Source organism: Chiloscyllium plagiosum, chromosome 26 (genome assembly GCF_004010195.1).
Source record: "Chiloscyllium plagiosum isolate BGI_BamShark_2017 chromosome 26, ASM401019v2, whole genome shotgun sequence".
Lineage (NCBI taxonomy): Eukaryota > Metazoa > Chordata > Chondrichthyes > Orectolobiformes > Hemiscylliidae > Chiloscyllium > Chiloscyllium plagiosum.
In genome coordinates this window covers 49,972,317-49,995,291 of record NC_057735.1, presented here as the reverse complement: position 1 = coordinate 49,995,291, position 22,975 = coordinate 49,972,317, and the positions used below count along the sequence as shown (strand labels likewise).

The window sequence follows — 22,975 nt, the reverse complement described above, 5'->3', positions numbered from 1 at the left end:
TCGAAGGAAGAAAAACAGAAGGAAAGTTTAGGTAAGAAATAATACAATTAGAGGAAATACAGATTATACACTTGCTGCTGACTAAAAGAGCTATGTCTTGTTTATAGACAAGGAAATACTGAAATAACATGGAGATTTCAAACTCCTGTGGTGGTGTGAAATAGAATTCTATACATAATGGAGTCATATTTTTAAGCATCAAATAAACCAATGGCATGGACAGGGATGGAGAGGGACTGAATACAGTTTCAGTTTGAGAGGCATTAAATCAGACAATTATAACTTTTTGTAAAGAGGCATGAAGAACTCACAGAATGACAACTTCCCAGTGGAAGGCATTCAAGTAAATTGGATAATAGTCCCTAGTGATTAGTTGTTGCATAATGTGAGGACCCTAAGAAACTGGAATTGATCAGTTGTAATTCTTTGTGCTCTACATTTGCATGCTTCCAAGTTAAACAGAACTACTAAATTCTAAAAAAGTCTCTGATAATGTTGAAATATAGATACAAGACTTTAATTTGGAAGCAATATATTATAGTTGAAACAAGTGACTGGGAATCAACATGTCCTTTCCTTGAGTCCTGCATTCCAATATCATTAGGGATCCATCAAATCCACGAGCTTCAATGAACATGTGCAGTTCAGGAAGTCCAATAGTGTATAACAGGTGTACTTCTGAATAGACAATGAACAAATTATATACTGTACTTTAAAAGCAAAGGGCACAAGTGGCAATAGTTTCCCTATCTGTGGCCGAGGTTCAAGTAATATCTAATTTGTTCAATAAATCTCAAGATTACTGATCTAGCCATCTTTCAAAAAGAGCTTGGGAGTGTCTTCAGTTTTAAAATTCAAGATTGAATACAGCAAAAACACCATTGTCCAAATACATTGCTACATAATTGGATGCAGAAATGCAATTGATCAAATTTCAAATCTAGTCTCCACTGTTCAAGCCTTTTGACAAGGAGACAACCAAATGCTTAAGGAAAGCTTTGTTGACAAATGTAAGTTTAAAAGCAAGGGTTGGGGAAGATATGTTCTAGCTATTTGGATAATGCGTAATTTATGCAGCAAATTAAAAAGACCTTTTTAAATATTAGCTGTCCATCTCACATCATTAAAGTGGATATTAAAGTTTCAATATAGAGTATCTAGTAGTTCTACAGATTTTTCTACAATATGAGCTCCAACCTGGAGGTGGCCCAGGATATTTCAACATGTGAGGAAACGGGGCAATGCAATAGGTTAAATCAAGTATCAGGTGACAACTATTTCACTAAAGCTTTACCAGAGTTCTAAAAAGTTGCAGATGAATTTATTCACAAGTATTCCAGAAAAATGAAACACCAATTGCAGCCTGATCTAAGCCATAGCATTAAATAATGTTTCTACTAGTTATCAGATTATTTACTTTATTTTGCAATACTTATTAACAAAAATAAGTGATCAAAACATTGGAACATTGGAAATTCATTTTGTACTACTGCCTGCTTTGAAAGATTGTTTACTGTGCAATTTTTGCACCACCTATAGATAGGTTTAAAAAAAAAACGACATTTTTATTATTTCTTTGTTCAGGTGCCAGACTGCATACTGCAGAGCTCCAAACTGGGCTGCTTTGTAAAGGAGCACAAGATCTCTTGAGATGAAATGGGAAATGGTGTCAACCATTTAGATTGGATTAGATTCTCTACAGTGTGGAACAGGCCCTTCGGCCCGACAAGTCCACAACAACCCTCCGAAGAGCAACCCACCCAGACCCATTCCCCTACACCTAATACTACGGGCAATTTAGCATGGCCAATTCACCTAACCTGCACATCTTTGGATTGTGGGAGGAAACCGGAGTACCCAGAGGAAACCCATGCAGACATTGGGAGAATGTGCAAACTCCACAAAGACAGTTGCCAGAGGCGGGAATTGAACCCGGGTCACTGGCGCCGTGAGGCTGTTGATTAATCTTAATCTTGAAAGTGGGAACTTAGTTTAGCTCAGTTGGCTGCATTGTTGGTTTACAGAGCAGTGTGGTGCCAACAGTGTGGGTTCAATTCCCATCACCGGTTTGAGGTTACCATGAAGGACTCTCCTTCTCAACCTCTTCCCTTGCCTGAGGTTTAGATTAGATTGATTAGATTACTTTACAGACCCTTCGGCCCAACAAGTCCACACCGACCCGCCGAAGCGCAACTCACCCATACCCCTACATCTACCCCTTACCTAACACTACGGACAATTTAGCATGGCCAATTCACCTGACCTACACATCTTTGGACTGTGGGAGGAAACCGGAGCACCCAGAGGAAATCCAAGCAGACACAGGGAGAATGTGCAAACTCCCCACCGTCAGTCGCCTGAGGCGGGAATTGAACCCGGGTCTCTGGCGCTGTGAGGCAGCAGTGCTAACCACTGGTGGTGACCCTCAGGTTAAATCACCACCAGTCGCTCCTCTTTAATAAGTGAGCAGCCCCCGTGGTCTGGCAAGACTGTGGCAACTACACACACAAATCTTGAAGGATACAAATTTCAAAATATCCTTGCATAGAGAATAGGTAAGATTATACACCAAAAATGATATAATTCACTCGTTCTATTTCAATTTTGCTTTGCTTCAAATTATTGTACATCAGTGAGCTTGATTGTCAACAACTGGCAAATCTGTATTGTTCAATCCAAAATTTTAAGGGTGGCAACACCAAAGCTGAGTTGAGGTAAATAAATCAAATTAGGAGTGCAAAGAAATTAGATACTAAGAACAAACTAGTGCCAAAAGTAAAGCCCAAAAGAACAAAAGATGTGTGCTTTTTTTTTAAAAAAAAACAGCTTTTAAACTTTACATTTAGTAATCCCTTTTTAAGCCGCAGTATCCCAAACCACTTCACAACCAATAAAGTTTTTTGAAGTACAGTCACTAGTTTTGGAAAATGAAACTTATTTAGAAACGGGTCTGCAGAGCACCTGAACACCATGGAGAATGCAGCTCAGATAATTTCAGGTATTTTCCCTACTATTCAAACATAGTGGTACAATAAAGTGTTCTTGCTTTTCACTTTTTAATATACTGGTGCAAGCTGTGAAAAACATTTTCATTTTTAATAAAAGAAAAGGAATGAGTATTTACTATTGAATATTGCCACTATTTGGGGATGGGATGGAAAGAGAAGGAAGTGCAAAATAATCTGAAATACTGGAACAGCAGCATCTTTGTAAATCCCAAATAAATAGTATAATAATATATCAAAGGGAATGGTAATTCAGTCAGGTAATTTACTCTGGCCACAGAATAAATTATGCAAGGCAAGCATTGCAGTGAAAATTACCCACCATATTTTGTTCAATGGATATAAAAAATAGTAATATTCTATAGCTCTCAAAAAAAGGGTGTCAAGCTACTTTTCTCAACTTTACTGGGGTTTTCCAACACCATGACTTTTTTTTAAAAATCCTCAAGTTATACTAGCCAAACAAATAAGTCCACATTGTAAATCTATTTTTTAAAGCTTTACATTAAATGGCCAATGCTCGCTGCATTATCGGTAATGCCTCAATAATATATAAAATCTAAGTTTACAATCATGGCCTCAGGGCTCCAAGGAGATCTGCAATACGTACTGGCACTCCGTGAGCCATCAGAGTGTTAGGGTTCATGATGGTGACCAGCTGATGCAGAAGGTCAGGCTGGGATTCAAACAGCTCTGGCGCCAATCTCTTCATAACACTCTCCAGCTGTTCTGCCACGTATGCTGGTGCTCCATACCATGTCTTAGGCTCTCCCCTAATTAGTTTTAAAAGAAAGTTAGAATCCATGAACTTGAGATTATCAAAAACTACTGTTTATGGAAAATTGATCAAAGCTATGAAAGCAAACTCTACCAGGAGTGTTTTATTAAATAACTGACAGGTGGCAGTGGGTTTAAAAAAATAATTTTGTAAGATCAACATATAATTTACATCCTATGTTCTTAGCACTAGCTATATGTAAGAGCACACCAGGTCTGGCCCATTACCAAAAATATTAAAACTAAAATCTGCAATATTCAGTTGTCAATATCTGTAGAGATAAATGATGAAGCAGTGGTACAGGCAGAGCCCTTCAGAACTGCAAGCTGAAAAATAAAATAGTTTTTTAAAAATCAGAATAAACAGGTCACAAGAGAATAGAAATACTTATCAAGAAAGACTAACACTTACAGGTTACTCAGTCTGACACATTAAACGTTCGTGTGATTAGAAAAACTCATTCCCAAAGTGATTTGTTTCTGATTTCAGTAATGAGTTATTTAATTTTCCAACTCTTATGGCTTCTGCTGTTAGTGTGCATTGCTTACAAGTATTCATAATTCAGGATTATACTAGCTCAAGATCTGCAAACTAACCTAAACATATCGCAAACAACAAATTAACAGGCCACTGAATATCAATGAAATACAGACACATGCTCCAGCAAAGGAAGCAAGTCAACAGTGAGTTCAGCTATGTTGAGTGTTGAGAGTAAACAAGTCCAGATGGTCTTTACTTTTAATGCTAAAAGTGCTGAAGACTGATGAGTTCATGGATTGACACAAAGTAGTATAACATTGTTGCCATCACAGAAACATGGTTAAGAGAAGGGCCGGACCAGCAACTCCACATTCGGGGTCTAGGATCTTTAGGCAAGACAGGGGAGATTGTAAAAAGGGTGGTAGTGTAGCATTATTGTTAAGGAGTCAATTACTGCAAATAGGACATCTAATATCCTAGAAAGGTCTGAGAATGAGGCTTTGTAGGTAGAACTTAGGAATATTAAGGGGGCAGCCACTTCGGTAGGAGTATATTATAGGAAATAGAGGAGCAACTATGTCGACAGTTCAGAGTTGTTGAATTATCCTAGATTTCAACTTTCCCAAAGTAAATTGGGATAGTCATAGTTTATAGTGTTCAAGGTTTAGTGGGAGTGGATTTCATGAAATGTATCCGGGGAGTTTTTTGTATCAATATGTAGAAACCCCAATAAGGGATAGCGTAGGGCTGGATCTGGGCTCTGGGGAAAGACACTGGTCAAGTATACGAAGTTGCAGCAGAGGAGCACTTTAGCAACCAAAATATAATATTGTTCCAGCTTGTTCTGGACAAGGGAAAAAAAAAAAATGGCCTGCGAAAGATAGATTTGAATTTGGAACGGGGGGTTGGGGGTGGCAGATTTTATTAAAATAGAAGCAGGATGTGGCCACAGTTAACTGGGAATACCTCCTTCTGGATAAATCTACCACAAAGCAATTGGGGGGGGGGGGGGGGGGGGGGGGGGGGGGGGGTTCAAAAAGGACAACAGACAATAGACAATAGGTGCAGGAGTAGGCCATTCTGCCCTTCGAGCCTGCACCGCCATTCAATATGATCATGGCTGATCATCCTTAATCAGTATCCTGTTCCTGCCTTATCTCCATAACCCTTGATTCCACTATCTTTGAGAGCTCTATCCAACTCTTTCTTAAATGAATCCAGAGACTGGGCCTCCACTGCCCTCTGGAGCAGAGCATTCCACACAGCCACCACTCTCTGGGTGAACAAGTTTCTCCTCATCTCTGTCCTAAATGATCTACCCCGTATTTTTAAGCTGTGTCCTCAGGTTCGGTACTCACCCATCAGCGGAAACATGTTTCCTGCCTCCAGAATGTCCAATCCTCTTCACTACCTGCTGTACCTGCATGCTTGCCTTCATTGAGTGGTGTACAAGAACCCCAGATCTCTCTGTACTGTCTCTTTACCTAAATTGATTCCATTGAGGTAGTAGTCTGCCTTCCTGTTCTTGCTACCAAAGTGGATAACCATACATTTATCCACATTAGACTGCATCTGCCATGCATCTGCCCACTCACCTAACTTGTCCAGGTCACTCTGTAATCTCCTAACATCCTCATCACATTTCACCCTGCCACCCAGCTTTGTATCATCAGCAAATTTGCTAATGTTATTGCTGGTACCATCTTCTATATCATTAATATATATTGTGAAAAGCTGCAGTCCCAGCACGGATCCCTGCGGTACTCCACTGGTCACTGCCTGCCATTCCGAAATGGAGCCGTTTATCACTACCCTTTGTTTCCTATTAGCCAACCAATTTTCAATCCAATCTAGTACTTTGCCCCCAATACCATGCGCCCTAAGTTTACTCACCAACCTCCTGTGTGGGACTTTATCAAAAACTTTCTGAAAGTCCAGGTACACTACATTCACTGGATCTCCCTCGTCCATCTTCAGAGTTACATCCTCAAAAAAGTCAAGACTGGGGAGAGTATAGGTCCAACATGTACCCTTTGGAGGGAATGTAGGAGGAATAAGTTTAGAGAACCCTGGATGTCTAGGAGAATTCAGGACTGGATGAGGAAGAGGACCAGGACTGTTCGCAAGTCCAAAGGGAACAATTCAGATACAGCGTTGGTCAGATGGGCAGACAAGAGGCAGACGGTAGTTAACCCTGACAAATGTGAGGTGATGCACTTTAGTAGAAGGAACCAGATGAGGGGAGTATTTAACGAATGGCAGTATAGTGGGTAGCTTAGAAGAACAGAAGGAACTATTCAGAGATCCCTGAAGTCAGCACAGCACTTGCTTTCATAAGTCGTGGAATAGAGTTTAAGAGCAAGGAGGTAATATGTTGGAGTTGTACAAATTGTACAAAGGTCACAGCTGTGGGTCGTTCTAGTTACCTCATCTACAGTAAGATGTGACAGCGCTTGAGGGGGAGACAGACCAAGTCCACCAGAATGTTGCCTGGAATGAGGAAACTGAACTATAAAGGCTTGTTGGATTGTTTACTTTAGAGCAGAGATGACGGTGGTGGGTTTGAGGTGTATAGGAGCATTAGGATGTATATGGACAGGGTAAAGAGAGAGCAGCTGTTCTCCTTGGTTGAGGGGTCGATCAGGAGGGGGCATATAATTATAGGGTAAGGGACAGGAGATTCAGAGAGAATTTGGGAAAAATCTTTTTCACTCAGCAGGTGGTGGGAATCTGGAATGCACTGACTTGGTAGGTAGTAGAGGCCAGAAACCTTATGAACTTTAAAAAACATTTGAATGAACACCCCTGATATATCATAACATTCAGGGATATGGGACAAGTGTATAAAATTGGGATTAGCACAATTCTAATGGCAGTTGTGCCAGTGCAAACTCAATGATTGTATGAATTAGTGAATCATGGTTCCTCACTACAGAAAGGAAGCAAGTGGAGCATGCACAAAGCTGACAAGACAGAGATAGGCACAGAGACAATGTCTACGAGAGACCAACATGGAAAATAGAGCGAGCACAGGAAATGCATGCACGTGAAAAAAATAGTGCAAGCAATTGTATGATGGTGAGAGAAACAATGCAAAAGACAGCGTGGGCATGCGGGAGGGCACTAGAGTGTGAAAGTGCAAGTGCAAAAGAGAAAGCAAGTGTAAGAAGAAACTGCAAGAGAATGAGGGAGCGAGAGAAACAATGAACAGGGAAAGAAAAAACTAGAGTGGGAGAAAAAAAGGGAAAGCTAGAGGGAGAGCAAGGGAAGAAGAGACAGAGTGAAAGAAAGGAGTGAAGGCAGAAAGAAGGAAGTAAGGAGAAAGAAGGAAAAAAGAGGAAGAGACACAGAGGTGGGAGGGAGAAGAACAGGATCGAGTGAGAGAATGAATAGTTTGAAGGTGGAGGATCACAATGACTAGATTAAATAATGGATTGCCCACAACACCTGCCATTATAATGGTGTTGAAAATAAATATATAGAACTGAGAAAATTATTTTACTCTTGAGGTTTCTCATACGGCTTCCATTGGGAACTAGAACTGATGTCACCAACAGACCACAAGACTCAATCTATTCTTGCTTTCAATGCCAAAACTCTGGTACCCAATGCAAACTGGTGCAAATGGATATTATATCAGAAGTTATATCAGAAACAAGCAAATTCTACACTGTAAGCAACGATCAGAAATTGCACTAATATAAATCATTTACTATCAATTTGACGGACTTTTAAAAGGTAGCCAATGACAGATTGACCACAACAGAGTATGATAAATGAACAATAATTCAACTTCTCAAAACAATCCCTTCAAACTTCTGCCAGTGTAAGCCTAATGGCTGCACTATTCAAACTGAACTCCCTATCCCTCAATCCTCTAAACACCAATATAGCGATTGACCAGTCTTCAACATGCTCAACGGTAAGCGCACACACCGCCATAAGGTAGACGATTCCAAAGACAAAGTTCTTTGAGTTGAGAAATTTCTCATTGCAATTCTCCCTCTTGCTCCTTCCTCCTCTCAAAAAATTGTTTGCCTAGTCAGGCAAAATGATGCCCCAGCAACATCCAGTCAGCTTCCCAAAAAAACTTTTATGTTTTACCTCTCATTTCATTAATATATAGGCATATGATATTTTCTTTCCAAGCATAACAATTTCATCCCAGAAATCCAGCCAATAAGCCGAGGCTGCTATCCTTCCACTGGTTAAAAAGACCAAAATGTTAAACAGTACTCCAGACTGATCAAACAAAAATTCTAAATATAGTATTTAGTTTCCCTAAGACTTATGAAACATATGAATCAGAAGTATGAGTCGACCCATTAGCCCTTTGAGCCTAATCCAATATTAAGATCTTGGCTCCACAATCCTGTCTATTCTCTATAACCTTCACCCCCATGCTTACCAAGAATCTCTGCCTTAAAAATACTCAAGGATTCATCTTCCACCATCTAGAGTGTTCCAAACTCTCAACCCTCAAACTTCTGCTTATCAGCCTTAAACAGACTATTTTGATACCTGGCTCCAGATTATTTTTAAAATTTATTCATGGAACATTAACAACACTGCAATTCTTGCAGAATCTTAGCTGGCAAAGAGGTGGATTTCTTAAACAGTTAACAATTCGTTTGGTGTATGCACACCAGGTTTCTACACTTCTTTACCTGCCCAGTCAGTATGGTGAGCAGTTTGGAGGGCAACGTGCAGGTGGTGGTGTTCTCATTTTCATTCCAGATGACACTGGTTGTGTGTTTGGAATATTTTGTCCAAAAAGCTTCTTGAACATTGTTAGCTGTACACATCCAGGCCAGTGGGGAGTATTCCATCACACCCCTGACTTTTGCCTTGTAGTTGGTAGACAAGCTTGGGGTTTCAGGAGGATCCCTGCAGGATTAGCTGCAGGATTTGTAGCTAGATTCTCTCAACATTGAGGCGCATAAAGAAGGTAAACAGCAAGAAACCTTTCCTCTTGATGGAGGGATCAATGACTGGGGGCACAGATTTCAGGCAAGGGGCAGAATGTTTAGAGATGTGAGGAAAACTTTTTCATTCAGAGGGTGGTAGGAATCTGCAACTCACTGCCTGCAAACATGGCAAAGGCAGAAACCCTCCATAACATTTTAGTAGTATTTAGATGTGCACCGAAGACACAAGACATATAAGGCTCTGGGCCAAGTGCTGGAAAATGGGATTAGAATCATTAGGTGCTTGTTTTTGACTGGTGTAGACACAATGGACCAGAGTGGCATTCTTCTATGCTGTAGATTTCTATGTCTCTTGTTGAAGGTGGTCACTGTCTGGCACTTTTGTGGCACAAATATTAGTTGCTACTAATCAGCCCATACCTGCATGCTGTCCAGACCTTCAGCACAGATGATTTGTTATGAGATGTGCAACTGTGCAATGTTCAGCACGATCAGCAACAAATATTTCCACCTCTTAAGTTAGAAGGAAGGCAAAATGATATCCAAAGAATACTGGATGAGAAAATGACATGAGAGGACATCTGACAAAATGCTCTTTCTAAATTAAACCCCCAGGGTTTAATTCTGTTTCTCACTCCATGCTTTTATGCACCCTAGTTACAGGTGGTATTTTGGTTAGTGCTGTTTTAGCAGTGGTTAACACTGGATTTAAAATTTCACACGGCCTGGTTTTGGCATTTGATCACTATACCCAAACTCTGATATGCCACTTGGTTATGCAGTTGTAAAACTGAGCTAAATCCAAGAGATCTTTAGCTGACTCTCTCTCTAGTATTCTGCCTCTAGTATTCTAGTGTTGTTGACAAGTACTTCAGGTTTTGGTTTGGTGTCTGGACCCAAAAACAAAGTGCAAGTTGGAAACAAAGTCAAGGACAAACCTTCTGCAGAGCTCTATTCAACACATGCCTTCAGTTGAATAACTTCTCCAGACTAGGGAAAGCAAAATGCAAATGATGAAAATGTGAAAAAAGGCAAGGCTTCAGGTTGATAACATAATTCTGATGAAAGGCAACAACCTGAAATGCAAACTGCTTCTCGCACTACAGAAGTTGATAGACCTGCTGCACACTTCTAACATTTTCCATTGTTACTTTACAGCTCAAGAATATTAAGCGTCCTTTTTTTTTATTAACAATTTCTTATTCAGCATATATTTTTTTTCCAGCTTTTAATCGTTTATATGGAACTTTGTCAAAAGCTCCCTCAAAGCCTAAGTATATATAAAGGAGTTGGAAATGCTGCTTGTCAATAACATCATTTTGCATCTACCGAGTAACTAATGTGAACATCACACCGCTGCATCAGAGCAACTCTCTTGACTACTTGGGTCTAGCTTCACAGGATGTTTGATAAACATCTAATACTGAATCAGCAATTTTTCTTTCCATTAAATCTTGGGATATTCAAACTCTTTGTCTTAGAGTAGCAGGACAAAACCTGTTTCTAACCACTATCCTCAACTTGGCAATAGTTTACCTCACTTGGCAATTTAATTTTAAAATGCACAACCAGTCCTTGAAATCACTAAGTCTGCCTATTTCTATATATTATTGATCAGCATCTCTGCGGCACAGAGGCAAACCAATCCGTCGGGCTTCACAACTGGTACAACCATTCCACAATTTGGACTGGTTTGATGATTCCTTTGATTTCCAACATTCTGGTTTCGACCTCTACTTTTGCCAGTCAGGCAAATAGCACTGGGTGAGCCTTTCAGAATTGTCAAATCTCTTCTTGGTCAAGATGTAAGGTGGCCTCCCTGAAAAATTTCTGAATATTTGATTAGGACTTTACTACCTGTGGACCTGGTTACTACAATGCTCTCATCTTTCAACTTCTAAACTGTGAGTTCATCAAAAGTTATTATGCACATCCTCAAGTGCAAAGCTATTCTGTGCATTCACTTAAACTGGTCCCGGTCTAACAGATTTTAAAAGCCTCAATAAGTTTTCAATTTAGTTATAGCCTCACCCAACTCACTATTGTAACCTTCCTTCAAGCCCTCAAAACCTTGCACTTCTACAATTCTGTTCACGTATCACCCCAATTTCTTTCACTTACAGCTGTATAGGCTGACACAGGATTAACACAGGATTTCCCTCCTCAAATTTCTCTAATATTTTAAAAGCTACTAAAACTTAGAACATTACAGCACAGTATAGGCCCTTCGGCACTTAATGTTGCATTGATCTGTGTAACCAATCTGAAGCCCATTTATCCTACACTATTCCACTTTCATCCATATATATTTAAAGAATGACCATTTAAATGCCCTTAAAGTTGGCACTACTACTACTGCTGCAGGCAGGGCATTCCACGCCCCCTACTACTTTCAGAGTACAAAAACTACCTCTGATATTCATCCTACACCTCTCACCCATCAATTTAAAGCTATGCCCCCTTGTGCTAGCCATCACCATTGGAGGAAAAAGGCTCTTATTGTCCATCCTATCTAATCCTCTGATTATCTTCTATGTCTTAAAGTCACCTCTCAACCTTCTTCACTAACAAATACAGCCTCAAGTCCCTAGCTTTTCCTCACAAAAACATCCCTCCATACCAAGCAACATCCTAGTAAATTTCCTCTGAACCCTTTCCAAAGTTTCCACATCCTGCTATGACCATAATTGTACGCAATACTCAAAGTGCGGCCACACCAGAGTTTTGTATAACTGAAGCGTGACTTCATGGCTCTCAAACTCAACCTATAAAAACTAATACACCGTATGTCTTCTTAACAACCCTGTCAACTTGGGCGGTAACTTTCAGAGATCTATGTACACGGACACAGATCGCTCTGCTCATCTACACTACCAAGAATCTTACCATTAGCCCAGTATTCTTCATTCCTATTGTTCCTTCCAAAGTGAATCACCTCACACTTTTCCACATTAAAACTCCACTTGCCATCTCTCAGCCCAGCTCTGCAGCCTGTCTATGTTCCTCTGTAACCCACAACATCCTTCAGCGCTATCCACAACTCCACTGACCTTAGTATCATCCGCAAATTCAGTAACCCATCCTTCTACACCTTCATCCAGGTGTAAAAATGACAAACAGCAGTGGCTCCAAAATACATTATTGTGGTACACCAATAGTAACTGAACGCCAGGATGAACATTTCCTATCAACCACCGCCCTCTGTCTTCTTTCAGCTAGAAAATTTATGATCCAAACTGTTAAATCACCTTCAATCCTATGCCTCCGTATTTTGTGCAATAGCCTACCTTCGGTAACATTAAAATCCATGTACACATCAACCGTTTTACCCTCATCCACCTGTTTGGTCACCATCTCGAGCTCAACAAAGTTTGAGAGGCATGACCTACCCTTAACAAAACCATGTTGACTATCCTTAATCAACTTATTCCTCTCTAGATCATTATAAAGCCTATCTATCTCTTATGACACTTCTCAACACGTTACCCACTACCAAAGTAAGGCTCACTGATCTATAATTACCAGGGTTGTCTCTACTCCCCTTCTTGAGCAAGGGAACAACATTTGCTATCCTCTAGTCTTCTGGCACCACTCCTGAAGACAATGACGACAAAGATCAAAGCCAAAGGCTCTGCAATCTCCTCCCTGGCTTCCCAGAGAATCCCATCCGGCCCAGGAGACTCATCTACCTTCACACTTACCAGAATTGCTAACACCTCCTTGTGAACGTCAATCCAATCTAGTCTCGTAGCCTGTATCTCAGTATCCCCCTCAACAACATTGTCTTTATCCAGTGTGAATACTGACGAAAAATATTCGTTTAACGCTTCCCACATTTCCTCATACTCCACGCACAGCTTCCCACTACTATCCTTGATTGGCCCGAAATCTTTCTCTAGTCATTCTTTTATTCCTGATATACCTATAAAGTTTGAGGGTTTTCCTTGATCCTTATCTGCTAAATGCTTCTCGTCCACACCTGGCTCCTCTTAGCTCTCTCTTTAGGTCTTTCTTGGCTAGCTTGTAACTCTCAAGCCCCCTAACTGAGCCTTCACGTCTCATCCAAACATAAGCCTTCTTGTTTCTCTTGACAAGAGATTCAACTTCTTTGGTAAACCACAGTTCCCTCGCTCAACCACTTCCTCCTTGCCTGACAGGTAAATATTTAACAAGGACACGCAGTAGCTGTTCCTTGAATAAGCTCCACATTTCAATTGTGCCCATCCCCTGCAATTTTCTTCCCCATCTTTTACATCCTACATCTTGTCGAATCGCATCATAATTGCCTTTCCCCCAGCAATAACTCTTGCCCTGCACAACATACCTATCCCTTTCCATTGTTAAAGTAACAATAACCAAAAATTGTGGTCACTATCACCAAAGTGCTCACCTATCTCCATACCTAACAGCTACTATTTTGATAAAAACTTGGATATCTGACTTGATGTCTCTTTTGTGGTTTTTGTCAATTGTTCAATTTTCCTACACAACAGTGAATCACTGGGGAGGGGGTATATTAAAAGCATTGTATAAATAAATGAATAAAGTAATGAATTATGTACTTTAGCTTTAACATTATCAGGAAAGATCTAACCAGATCCTGGCTGCTGCTTGTAAAATTATTCCAGATGTAAAAGATATTCTCTCAGTTTAATCATGCGGTTACAGCATAGAACAGCCATTTATCACATCTTGTCAAGCCCATATCAGCTAGCTGTACTGCTTACCTGTCCTTGTGACCCTGTAGATTTTCCTGTCCCTGGACAATTTTCATTTACCTTCAAGTACCTATCTAATTATTTTTGAAGGTCACAATTGAATCCCACCACATTACACTACATTCCAAATCTTAACCACTTGATGTAAACAAACATTTGCTTCATGTTGACTTTGGCCCTTTTGCCACTTTAAAAGTATATACTCTGGTTCTCAACCCAACAGAAAGCTTTTCTCTTATCTACTGTCGGGACCCGTTATGATTTTGAATACATACATTCAAGATCCTCTTAGCCATCCCTTTTCTAAGGGAAGTAGCCAAGCTTCTTCAATTTAACCTCAATGTGCATCCCTAAATCCTAGAACCATTCAAGCTTTTCTGTACATTCTCCAAATACAGAATGGGTCACAATACTCCAATTGTGACCGAATCACTATTTTATGCAAATTCATTGTAACTTTCTTATTCTTGGGCATCAAGAACAATAGTAACTTCCATAGTCACATGCTGCATTTGCTTGCTTCCAATCATGAAAAATTTCAGTAGCGTTCAGTAAATTAATAAATTCCTTCCTAAGTCACCTTAGGAAAATGCTTTCAGAGATATCTAAGTTTAAATTGCTTGAATTTATTTCAGTAAAAATATACATTTCTACATATTATTAATTAAATGTGGATTTGTTGGTGACATTTTCAGTAAGATCATTGTAAAATCATAATTTTGGCCAGAATAAAAAAGATGAGTTAATTCAGGTACAATTGTGATACATTCCCATGAAAGGGAAAGGTTGGGTAAACAAACCCAGGAACCAGAGTTATGAATGAGATAGAGACAAAGTAGGAAAAGTGATTACATGGTGATTTCTGATGGACAATACAATTGAGAATCAGGCTCAGTGTAAACTTTTCAGAAGGGAAGTGAAAGACAAAACAAGAGAGAAAGTAGAAGAAGACTGATAGTTCGTATTAAAGGGAAATCTAAAAACTTGCTACATTAATAGTAAAAGACTGATAAAGGAAGAGTGAAGTCAATTACAGTATATGCCCAAGAAGCAGGGACATGGCCCAAGTACTAAATGAGTAAGAAATGAATAAAGGAACAAGATGGTACCAAGTCATTGTTGAACAGGAGGTCGGAGAAACATTGGATGGGTTAAAAGAGGTAGCATATAGGCTATTAGTACCTAAAGTTTAAGAAGTTACCAGTAGATACATCCAAGGACATTGAGGGGAAGTAATGGTTGACATTATGGGGACATTGGCCATGATTTCCAAATCCTCGTTAGGTATAGGAGTGCTATAACTGGAAATAACAGGAGAATGCTACGAGATATAGTCTTATTTAAAAAAATGTGCAAGGATAATCCAAACACCCACAGGCTAGACAGCCTAACCTCTGTAGTGGATCAGCTTTCAGAAATGATCATTGGAGACAAAAACGATATAATTTGAACAAACTAAGGAATTAAGGGAAGCCAGCCTGACTTCATAAAGTGTCAATCACGTTTAACTAACATTTGTTTCTTATGAGTTGGCAGCAAGAATTGACAGGATAAGGCATTTAATGCAGTACACATATACTTCCAAAAAGGCATTCAATAAAAAAAAAATCACATTTTTCTAATTTTGCTCATCAGCAAAATTATTGCTCATAGAATAAGGGGACAGTGAAAGCATGAACATTTGTCAAATTGAGTGACAGCAAACAATAAGTGTCCTTTTCACTAAAGGAAATATACAGGAGTACAGAAAGCAGTGTTAAGAGCACTTCTCACAGCACTGGGTATACAAGGTACAATTTCAAAATTTGCACAATACACAAAACTTGGAACTATTGTGAATTGCAAAACGGATGGTGCTTCTAAAATGGGAAGATAGAATGGTGGAATGAATTGACAAGCAGCAGATGAAACTTAATGCTAAGCAGCACAAGTGATAGTTTTAGATAAAAAAAGGAGATAATAAAGATACATCTTCAATCAAAGAAGTATTAATAGGACTTGGAACACACACGAATTTTTGAAGATGTCAGGGCGGGTCAACAAAAAAAGGTTAATAAAACCCATGACCCCTTTTACTACAGCCTAGGACCCCAAATTCAAAAGGGTGATATGATAAATCCACATAAATGGTTCCGCCTCAACTGGAGCATTCTATCTAATTCTGAATATTTCATTCTAGGAAGCATTAGAAAGGGTAAAGAAAAGAAACAGTGATTCCATGGAGAAGGAACTTCAGTTATACAGATAAATTGGAGAATCTAAGTTTATGCAGAGATTTGACAGGTAATCAAAAATCATGAAGAGCTTAGACAGAATCAATTGTGACAACCTTTGTTAGCAGAAGGACCGAGAACCTAAGGACATCGATTTAAGCCAAGTGACAAAAGAAGAAATGACGACAAGTAATGCTCTTTAACTTAGTTCAAATCTAGAATGTACTAAGCACAGACACAGAAGGTAGGCAAATGGTGCTGAGAAATATATCAGCTATGATTGAGTGGCTTAAAAGGTGCTTCTATATTTTATGTAGACAAGCAGAACGTTGGGAGAACACAGCAAGCCAGGCAGCAAGTCAACTTCTCCACCTCCCAGCCTCCTGCTTGTCTACCTCGGTTTCCAGCATCTGCAGTTTTTTTGTCTCTATGTGTTATGGTCTTATAACACATGGGCTGAATGGCTTTTGTACTGTAACCATTCCATGATAACCTCTACCCTTACAGCAAAGATTTTCCTCATTCCAAAGTTTCTTGAAAAATATATTCTTGGGGAGTTATATTTTGACAGGCATTAAATTTACCGGCAGTCACTGAACAATATACAAGATAAGATGCATTGTTACTCTGCATTCCACCTGACAGTTTTTTTTTAAGAACATTGTGAAAAACATCTGGTCTGCAATTCAAGCATAAGCAATACCAGAATGCACAGCATTTAAGGGGCATTGGTCCAAGTTCTGATGAATGCCTATGGTACCTATGCACTTTTCTCTTCGAAATCAAGTTGAACCCTGATGCCCAAGTCTTGACTACTTATGTTAGTGACGGTCTCTCACCAATGCAGATAATTTATGGAGTAGCTCCAGTGATCTTCAATGTGCCAGCAGAAGGAGGAGAAGCACATCCCAACATAGAGCCATGGTAATTTCATTCCACAGATATCTGCGCTAACATGTGTCAGAACTGATGGTTCTAAAACAGGCATATTGTTTAAATTCCATCCTGAATCAAAGTACTCCTGGAAGTAAAAGACACAAAAATGCACTTCAGAACAGCAATGGTAAAACTTAAAAAGAAACCACATTAGAACTGTTCAGACTTCACAAATGCAACAACATCAGCTCTACATGTACAGTGGAACCTCGATTATCCAAAGGTGATCAAGGTCCCGATAGAAACAAAGAGGTGTTTCCAACACTGATCGTATCTTTTGTTTACAATGATTAAAAGTGAATTCAGCTTACTGAAATGCTGCCAAGAACAGTCCTGGACATCGATGGGAGCCCAGATACTGTCTCCAAATGACTGACCACCTGCCCTCTGTCTACATAGGGTGTACCCTGAACCCCCCTTCCCCAGATCATCTCTCTAACATTGTCCTGTACAGAGCAAAGGTGGAACTTGTCAAAAAGTTGCAGGAAAAAAGTGTGTGTGGGGCTGCGCGTGTGTTATTTTACAAGCACAAAAAAAAGAACAGCCACACCATTCTGCATCTAACAGTGTAGAAATTAAAATCGTTGCTGTCTGCTTCGTCCACACACATTACAAATCTAGCCAGTACTCCCCCCCCCCACCCCCACTTATTTCCAGGATTTATTATTGATAAATGTACTTTGATACCCATTTGAACGAAAATATGCCACATAAAAACTGCAACCCAAGCTGTCCAAATTCTTAAATGTCAACTAAGCTTCTCAACTAATTTAATACATTTATATAACTTAAAATCAAGAGCAGAATCAGTTTCTAGATTAGCCATTTACAGAGGAGTCTCGATTGTCCAGCATTCAATTGTCCAAATATCGGATTATTCACCAAGATCACAATGTCCCAATACTCACCTAAATTATGTTCTCCGGCATTCGATTAACCAAACAAAATACTCCCCACCCATGTCCTTCAGATAATCGAGGTTCCTCCGTACATGCCAACACTTTATATGCAATTTTCTCCCACCCTCCAAAAGGAAGATCCTCTAGTATATCAAACCAAGTCTTTACTAATATAACTTTTAAAGTGCAAGCAAGCTGGTTATGCTAACTGATATACACTGTTCAGTGGGAAAACAATGGCCTGGTTTCCTTTTCAACCACCATCCACAGTCAGTACCAGCTGGGATCAAAGAATTGATCACCACTCTTAACCTTGCCCAATTTGAGCACTTTGATTGCTTTCAGCATTTGTAGCATCTTTACTACTGTAGATTAGCTAATTCAACGGAGGTATAATCCAATTGGCGATGTCCAAAGCTCATCTGGTTACATATAGGTTGAACAAAATAATTTATCAAATACTCGGTACAAAAGAAATAACAAATGCAAAAAATGCTGGAAACAGTTGAATTTCATGAGGTTTCCAATTTCCTACTAAAGGTTTGGGCAGAATCCCTGTATAAAATTTAACAAACAGGAATTTTTAAATAATTTCATATGATTCTGGAAGTGGTCAGACATTGGGAGAATCTCTGCAAAAATGATCACAATTATCAATAGCAATCAATTATTAGCGCCAATTTAAGGACCAGAAGGGACTTGCCCAGCATCAATCTTAAACATCTTACACAATTAATCTAGAACTTTACCTGTTCGTCAGGTCGCAGTTTAATTTTGCCATTCTTGATGGGGAAGCCACTACCAAATTCTTTTGAAGCAATGTCAGCTCCATATTCCACAGTAACATCTTCTTCAATGGTACTAACCAAACGCCAAAACTCTTTTTCCACCAGTTCAGTTGGAACCATCTGTTTTTTGGAAAAAAAACACATTTGCATCAAGTGTGCACAGAGTACAAAAATGCCAAATAAAGAAGTTTGCTTAATTTAACAAATCACTTCTGTTTTACTTTAACAATTAACTTTTTTTTTAAAACTGCTGAAACTGAAAGATGGAACTTGTTCTGTTCAAGCGCAAAGCTCCAACTTTAGGTTGAATAAGAATTAGATGCAGAGGAAAGCCTTCACACTTCAGTTGCAACCTTAAAGTTCAATACATAAATGAGAGATTCCATTTTCCAACATTGTCCAATCTTTCAGCCAAAGAAATCAAACATACTAAACAGCAGACCCGGACAGCCAGTGCAGCTTATGACAGCAGCGTGCATTTATAAAGCACCTTTCATGTCTTTCAACTAAGACAAATCTTGTGATGATTGATTAATTATCTTTGAAAAGCAGTCACTGTTCTATTAGAATGAAACGCAACAAAGAAGACAGACACCTAAGAGATAGAGGATCAGATGATTGTTCCTTTTGCAATCTGCCAAATAGATAAATATTGATCAGAACAAATTAACAACATGGGACCAAAGAAATCAGAAACAGTAAATCTTAGATTAATATCAAACTCAAAAACAGCTGCTTCATTTTCAACAATATAACGGTGTTAACTTGAATAGTGGAACATATAATGCCCATTTAAAAAAAAAAATATTGTTCTAGCCAAAAGTAAATAAAATTACACTTAGAGAAGGTTTGATGAAGGCGTATTTTGACAAGCCATCATTGGTTAAATTGCAGCAGGTTACGGCTCTTCGGTCCGTCCTGAACTCTGTGCTTACACACCTTTGCGAAATAGGCACTGTTTGAAAATGGTGACAAGCCAGGCAGGTAGCTAGTGTATCTTGCTAGGAGAAAGAATGCCCCCGAGTCCATTACCTCTATCAGGAATAGGAATGGGATGGTCACTGAAACTCTAAAAAGATCAATGCAGCATTTCGGAAATTCTATTTTGAGCTATACCAGTCAGTGTTGGGAGGATGGATGGATGGATGCACTAAGATGGAGTCTTTCTTTAAGAACTTGGATCTTCCAATTGTCACTCCTGAGCAAGTGTCTTTTCTTAAAGCCTTTTTAACAGTGTAGGAGGTACAGGAGGCTGTGAAACAGACGTAGAATGGGAAGGCTCCTGGCCCTGATGGTCTCCCCAGTGAGTTTTAAAAGGAATTTATAAGTATATTGTCGGAACCAATACTGGACACGTATAATGACTCGTTCAACCATAATCAGCTCCCACCATTCTGAAGGCTAATATCTCTTATTCTTAAGAAGACGACTCCAGAGCAATGTGCCTCTTATACGCCCATCTCACTTCTGAACTCTGTCTTGGACAAAATTTTAATCACTCGCATTAAGATTGGAAACCGTGCTGCCTTCCATTGTTAGGGACGATCAGACTTGTTTTAAAAGGCCATAGATCCTCTAATAATGTCAGGAGATTGCTGAATAGGATTCAAGTTTGTCAGCAGCATTTTGGTTCAGGGATTAGTGGTCACCTTCGATGCAGAAAAAAGCATTTGATTGGGTTGAGTGGCCATATGTTTACGTCCTTAAGTGATTTGGTTTGGTAGAGGTTTTTATTAGGTGGGTGAGGGTCTCAATGCTGATCCCCTGGCAGCGGTTCTCACCAATGATGTGAGGTAGAGTAATTTTAATATTTGTAGGGGCAGTCGGTAAGACTGCCCCCTTTCGCCATTACAATTCACATTGGTGATTGAGCTGCTAGAAGAGGCAATTCCGTAGGGATCCTAATAAAGTCACCCCAAAAGTAGGATCTAAGTCGCATAAAATCTCATTATATGCAGTTGTTGTTTTGGTTTTTCTATCGAATCCAAAGGTTTCAGTATCCCATCTTCTACAATGCATCAACTCATTTGGCTCCTTTTTGGTCCACAAGATTAATCTCAAAATCTGAGGCTATGCCTACTTGGGGGAGGGGAGGTGGGTGGTCTCAGGAGAATATCTTAGGTGAAGGGTGAACTACGGTTCCCCTACAAATGGGGACAGGAGGTTTTCTTACTTAGGCATCTGTATTATCCCTGTCTTTGAACAGTTTTTTGAGGCCAATTTTGCTCACTTGCTTGACAGGATTAAACAAGATTTTCAGTGATGGGAAATGTTGCCAATATCCTGGCTAGGCCAGGTATCTTAACAAAATAAATGTTCTCCCCGGTTTGCTCTATCCTTTACCAATGCTTCCTCCGATTTTCCCAAGACAAACATTGCTGAGACTTAGAATGGTTTAGCTCTTATTTGGCGCCACAGACTACCTCTTATCAAACGGTCTAAACTACACAGTGATCTCATGGGTTTGGGGGGTGGGGAGGATTTCCCACATATTAGAAGGTACCAATTAAGTTCTCTTCTATCGCTTGTTAGTGGTTGGGCCTGTAAAGACGACCCAGCATCAACGTGGCTAGATAATGAGGCCTCCCAGACAAAATGTCCCCTCATCAGCCTTTTACTCTTAGATAAAATGAAGATGGTCATGGAATATTGCCGAAATCTGATTGTTATTAATACTGTTAAGGCATGGGAGGATAATGCGGCAGAGGGAGGATAACATGTCCAAATTGTCATTTCTTACCCCTATTGGGGGTATGCTGGGTTTCCAACCTGCACCCCAGATTTAAGCTCTGGGCAGCTAGGGGAGTATCCTGTGTGGGAAGTTTATTTAAAGGTGAAATAATAATGTCCTTTGACCAAATAATTTGTAAATATGGTCTAGTTAGCAAAGACCTTTTCCGCTCTTTTAAGGTCAGGGATTTTATTCAGAAAGGGACCACCATCTTGACCAACCCCTGTAGATGTACTTTGGAGAAGAGGGTACTTTATGCTAAAACTACTCTATTAGTATGCATTATTATATGTTTGCGAGGGGGCGGTGGGTGATCCTTCAGAAGATGTTGAGCAGCTTTGTGGTGTTTGGGAGAGTGAATTAAGGGCTGAAATTTCTATAGAGACATGGGGGGGGGGGGGGGNNNNAGAGAGAGAGAGAGAGAGAGAGAGAGAGAGAGAGAGAGAGAGAGAAAAGAGAGAAAGAGAACATCTGTGAGAATGCAAGCAAGATCTTGATTTGTAATAGGACCCATCTCATACAGCTAAAACATTTTGCATATGGTCCATCTGGCCCCAGAGTTTAAAGGTGACAGCATCTCCCTTTTGTCGCAAGAGTAAGATAAATATCGGTACTCACACTCATTGTTTATGCTCCTTACATATTGGAGTTCTGTGGCAGGGGTTATAGAAAGGATCTTGAGGGCCAAGGTTAAGATGGATCCATCTCTCTCCTGCTGGGCCTACCCAATATACCCTCTTTGGATGTTCATGGGAAAAAACTTTTTAATATCCTCACTTTCTGCATTAGGCAAAATATTGTAATGCGTTGGGTTTCTGAACGGTGCAGGTATAGAACATATCACTCTGGACATGTTCAGGAATATGGTGCACCGGAAAACAAAGTTTTTCTAGGATTATGACAGCCCTTTCTGGATTACTTGGATGCAGATTCATCTGCCATTTTAACTAGGGCTTTCGCGTAGCCTCGGCAATCTGGATTTAGTGTACTTGATGTCCTTGAAGGAGGAATTCCAACTATTTTACGCTAATACCTAGTGTTCTGAGGTCGAGAGCTAATGCTTTGTTGTGTTGAGCCGTTTTGCTCGTTCATTAACTACCTTTACTGTTTGGGTGTATTGTTGTTGCTGTGGGTTTTTCCTTTTCTCTATTCTATATACATACAACAACGAAAAAAAAGGTTTCGTGGTTTTACAAAGAAAAGTTTAATAAAAATACCTACTAAAAGAAAAGATTTGACTACCAACTTGACTACTGTGAGAACATCCTTTATAAATCTGAAGCATACTCACATGAACTGGCATATTGAAGTAGTCTGATTTAAAGGCATCTGCCATTTCTCCAAATGCACGGAGTGTGTAGTCCCTAGGGGCTTGTTCAAAACCAAAAGCTTCTTGAGGCTTGCTACACTCCTAGAACAAAAACAAAGTTTCCAGCATGCTGTGAACTCAAGGTGGCACTCCCCTGCCATTAACTGTGATGACAGGTAAGTTCTTGCAA

The 22,975-nt window shown here is 39.7% G+C and overlaps 1 protein-coding gene across 2 annotated transcripts in view; it reads right to left on the bottom strand.

Moving 5' to 3' along the window:
* LOC122563341 (lysine-specific demethylase 5B-like) overlaps window positions 1-22,975 on the bottom strand; it is a 231,711-nt gene that overhangs the window by 134,651 nt on the left and 74,085 nt on the right. The window contains exons 9-12 of one of the 2 annotated variants that reach the window (XM_043717091.1): window positions 22,768-22,887; window positions 18,707-18,865; window positions 16,962-17,143; window positions 3,616-3,778 (exon numbers count right to left, since the gene is read on the bottom strand). In XM_043717091.1, coding sequence (XP_043573026.1) covers window positions 3,616-3,778; window positions 16,962-17,143; window positions 18,707-18,865; window positions 22,768-22,887 — 624 coding nt within the window. The remainder of the gene's footprint in view (window positions 1-3,615; window positions 3,779-16,961; window positions 17,144-18,706; window positions 18,866-22,767; window positions 22,888-22,975) is intronic. The other variant, XM_043717092.1, reaches the window with a different exon arrangement.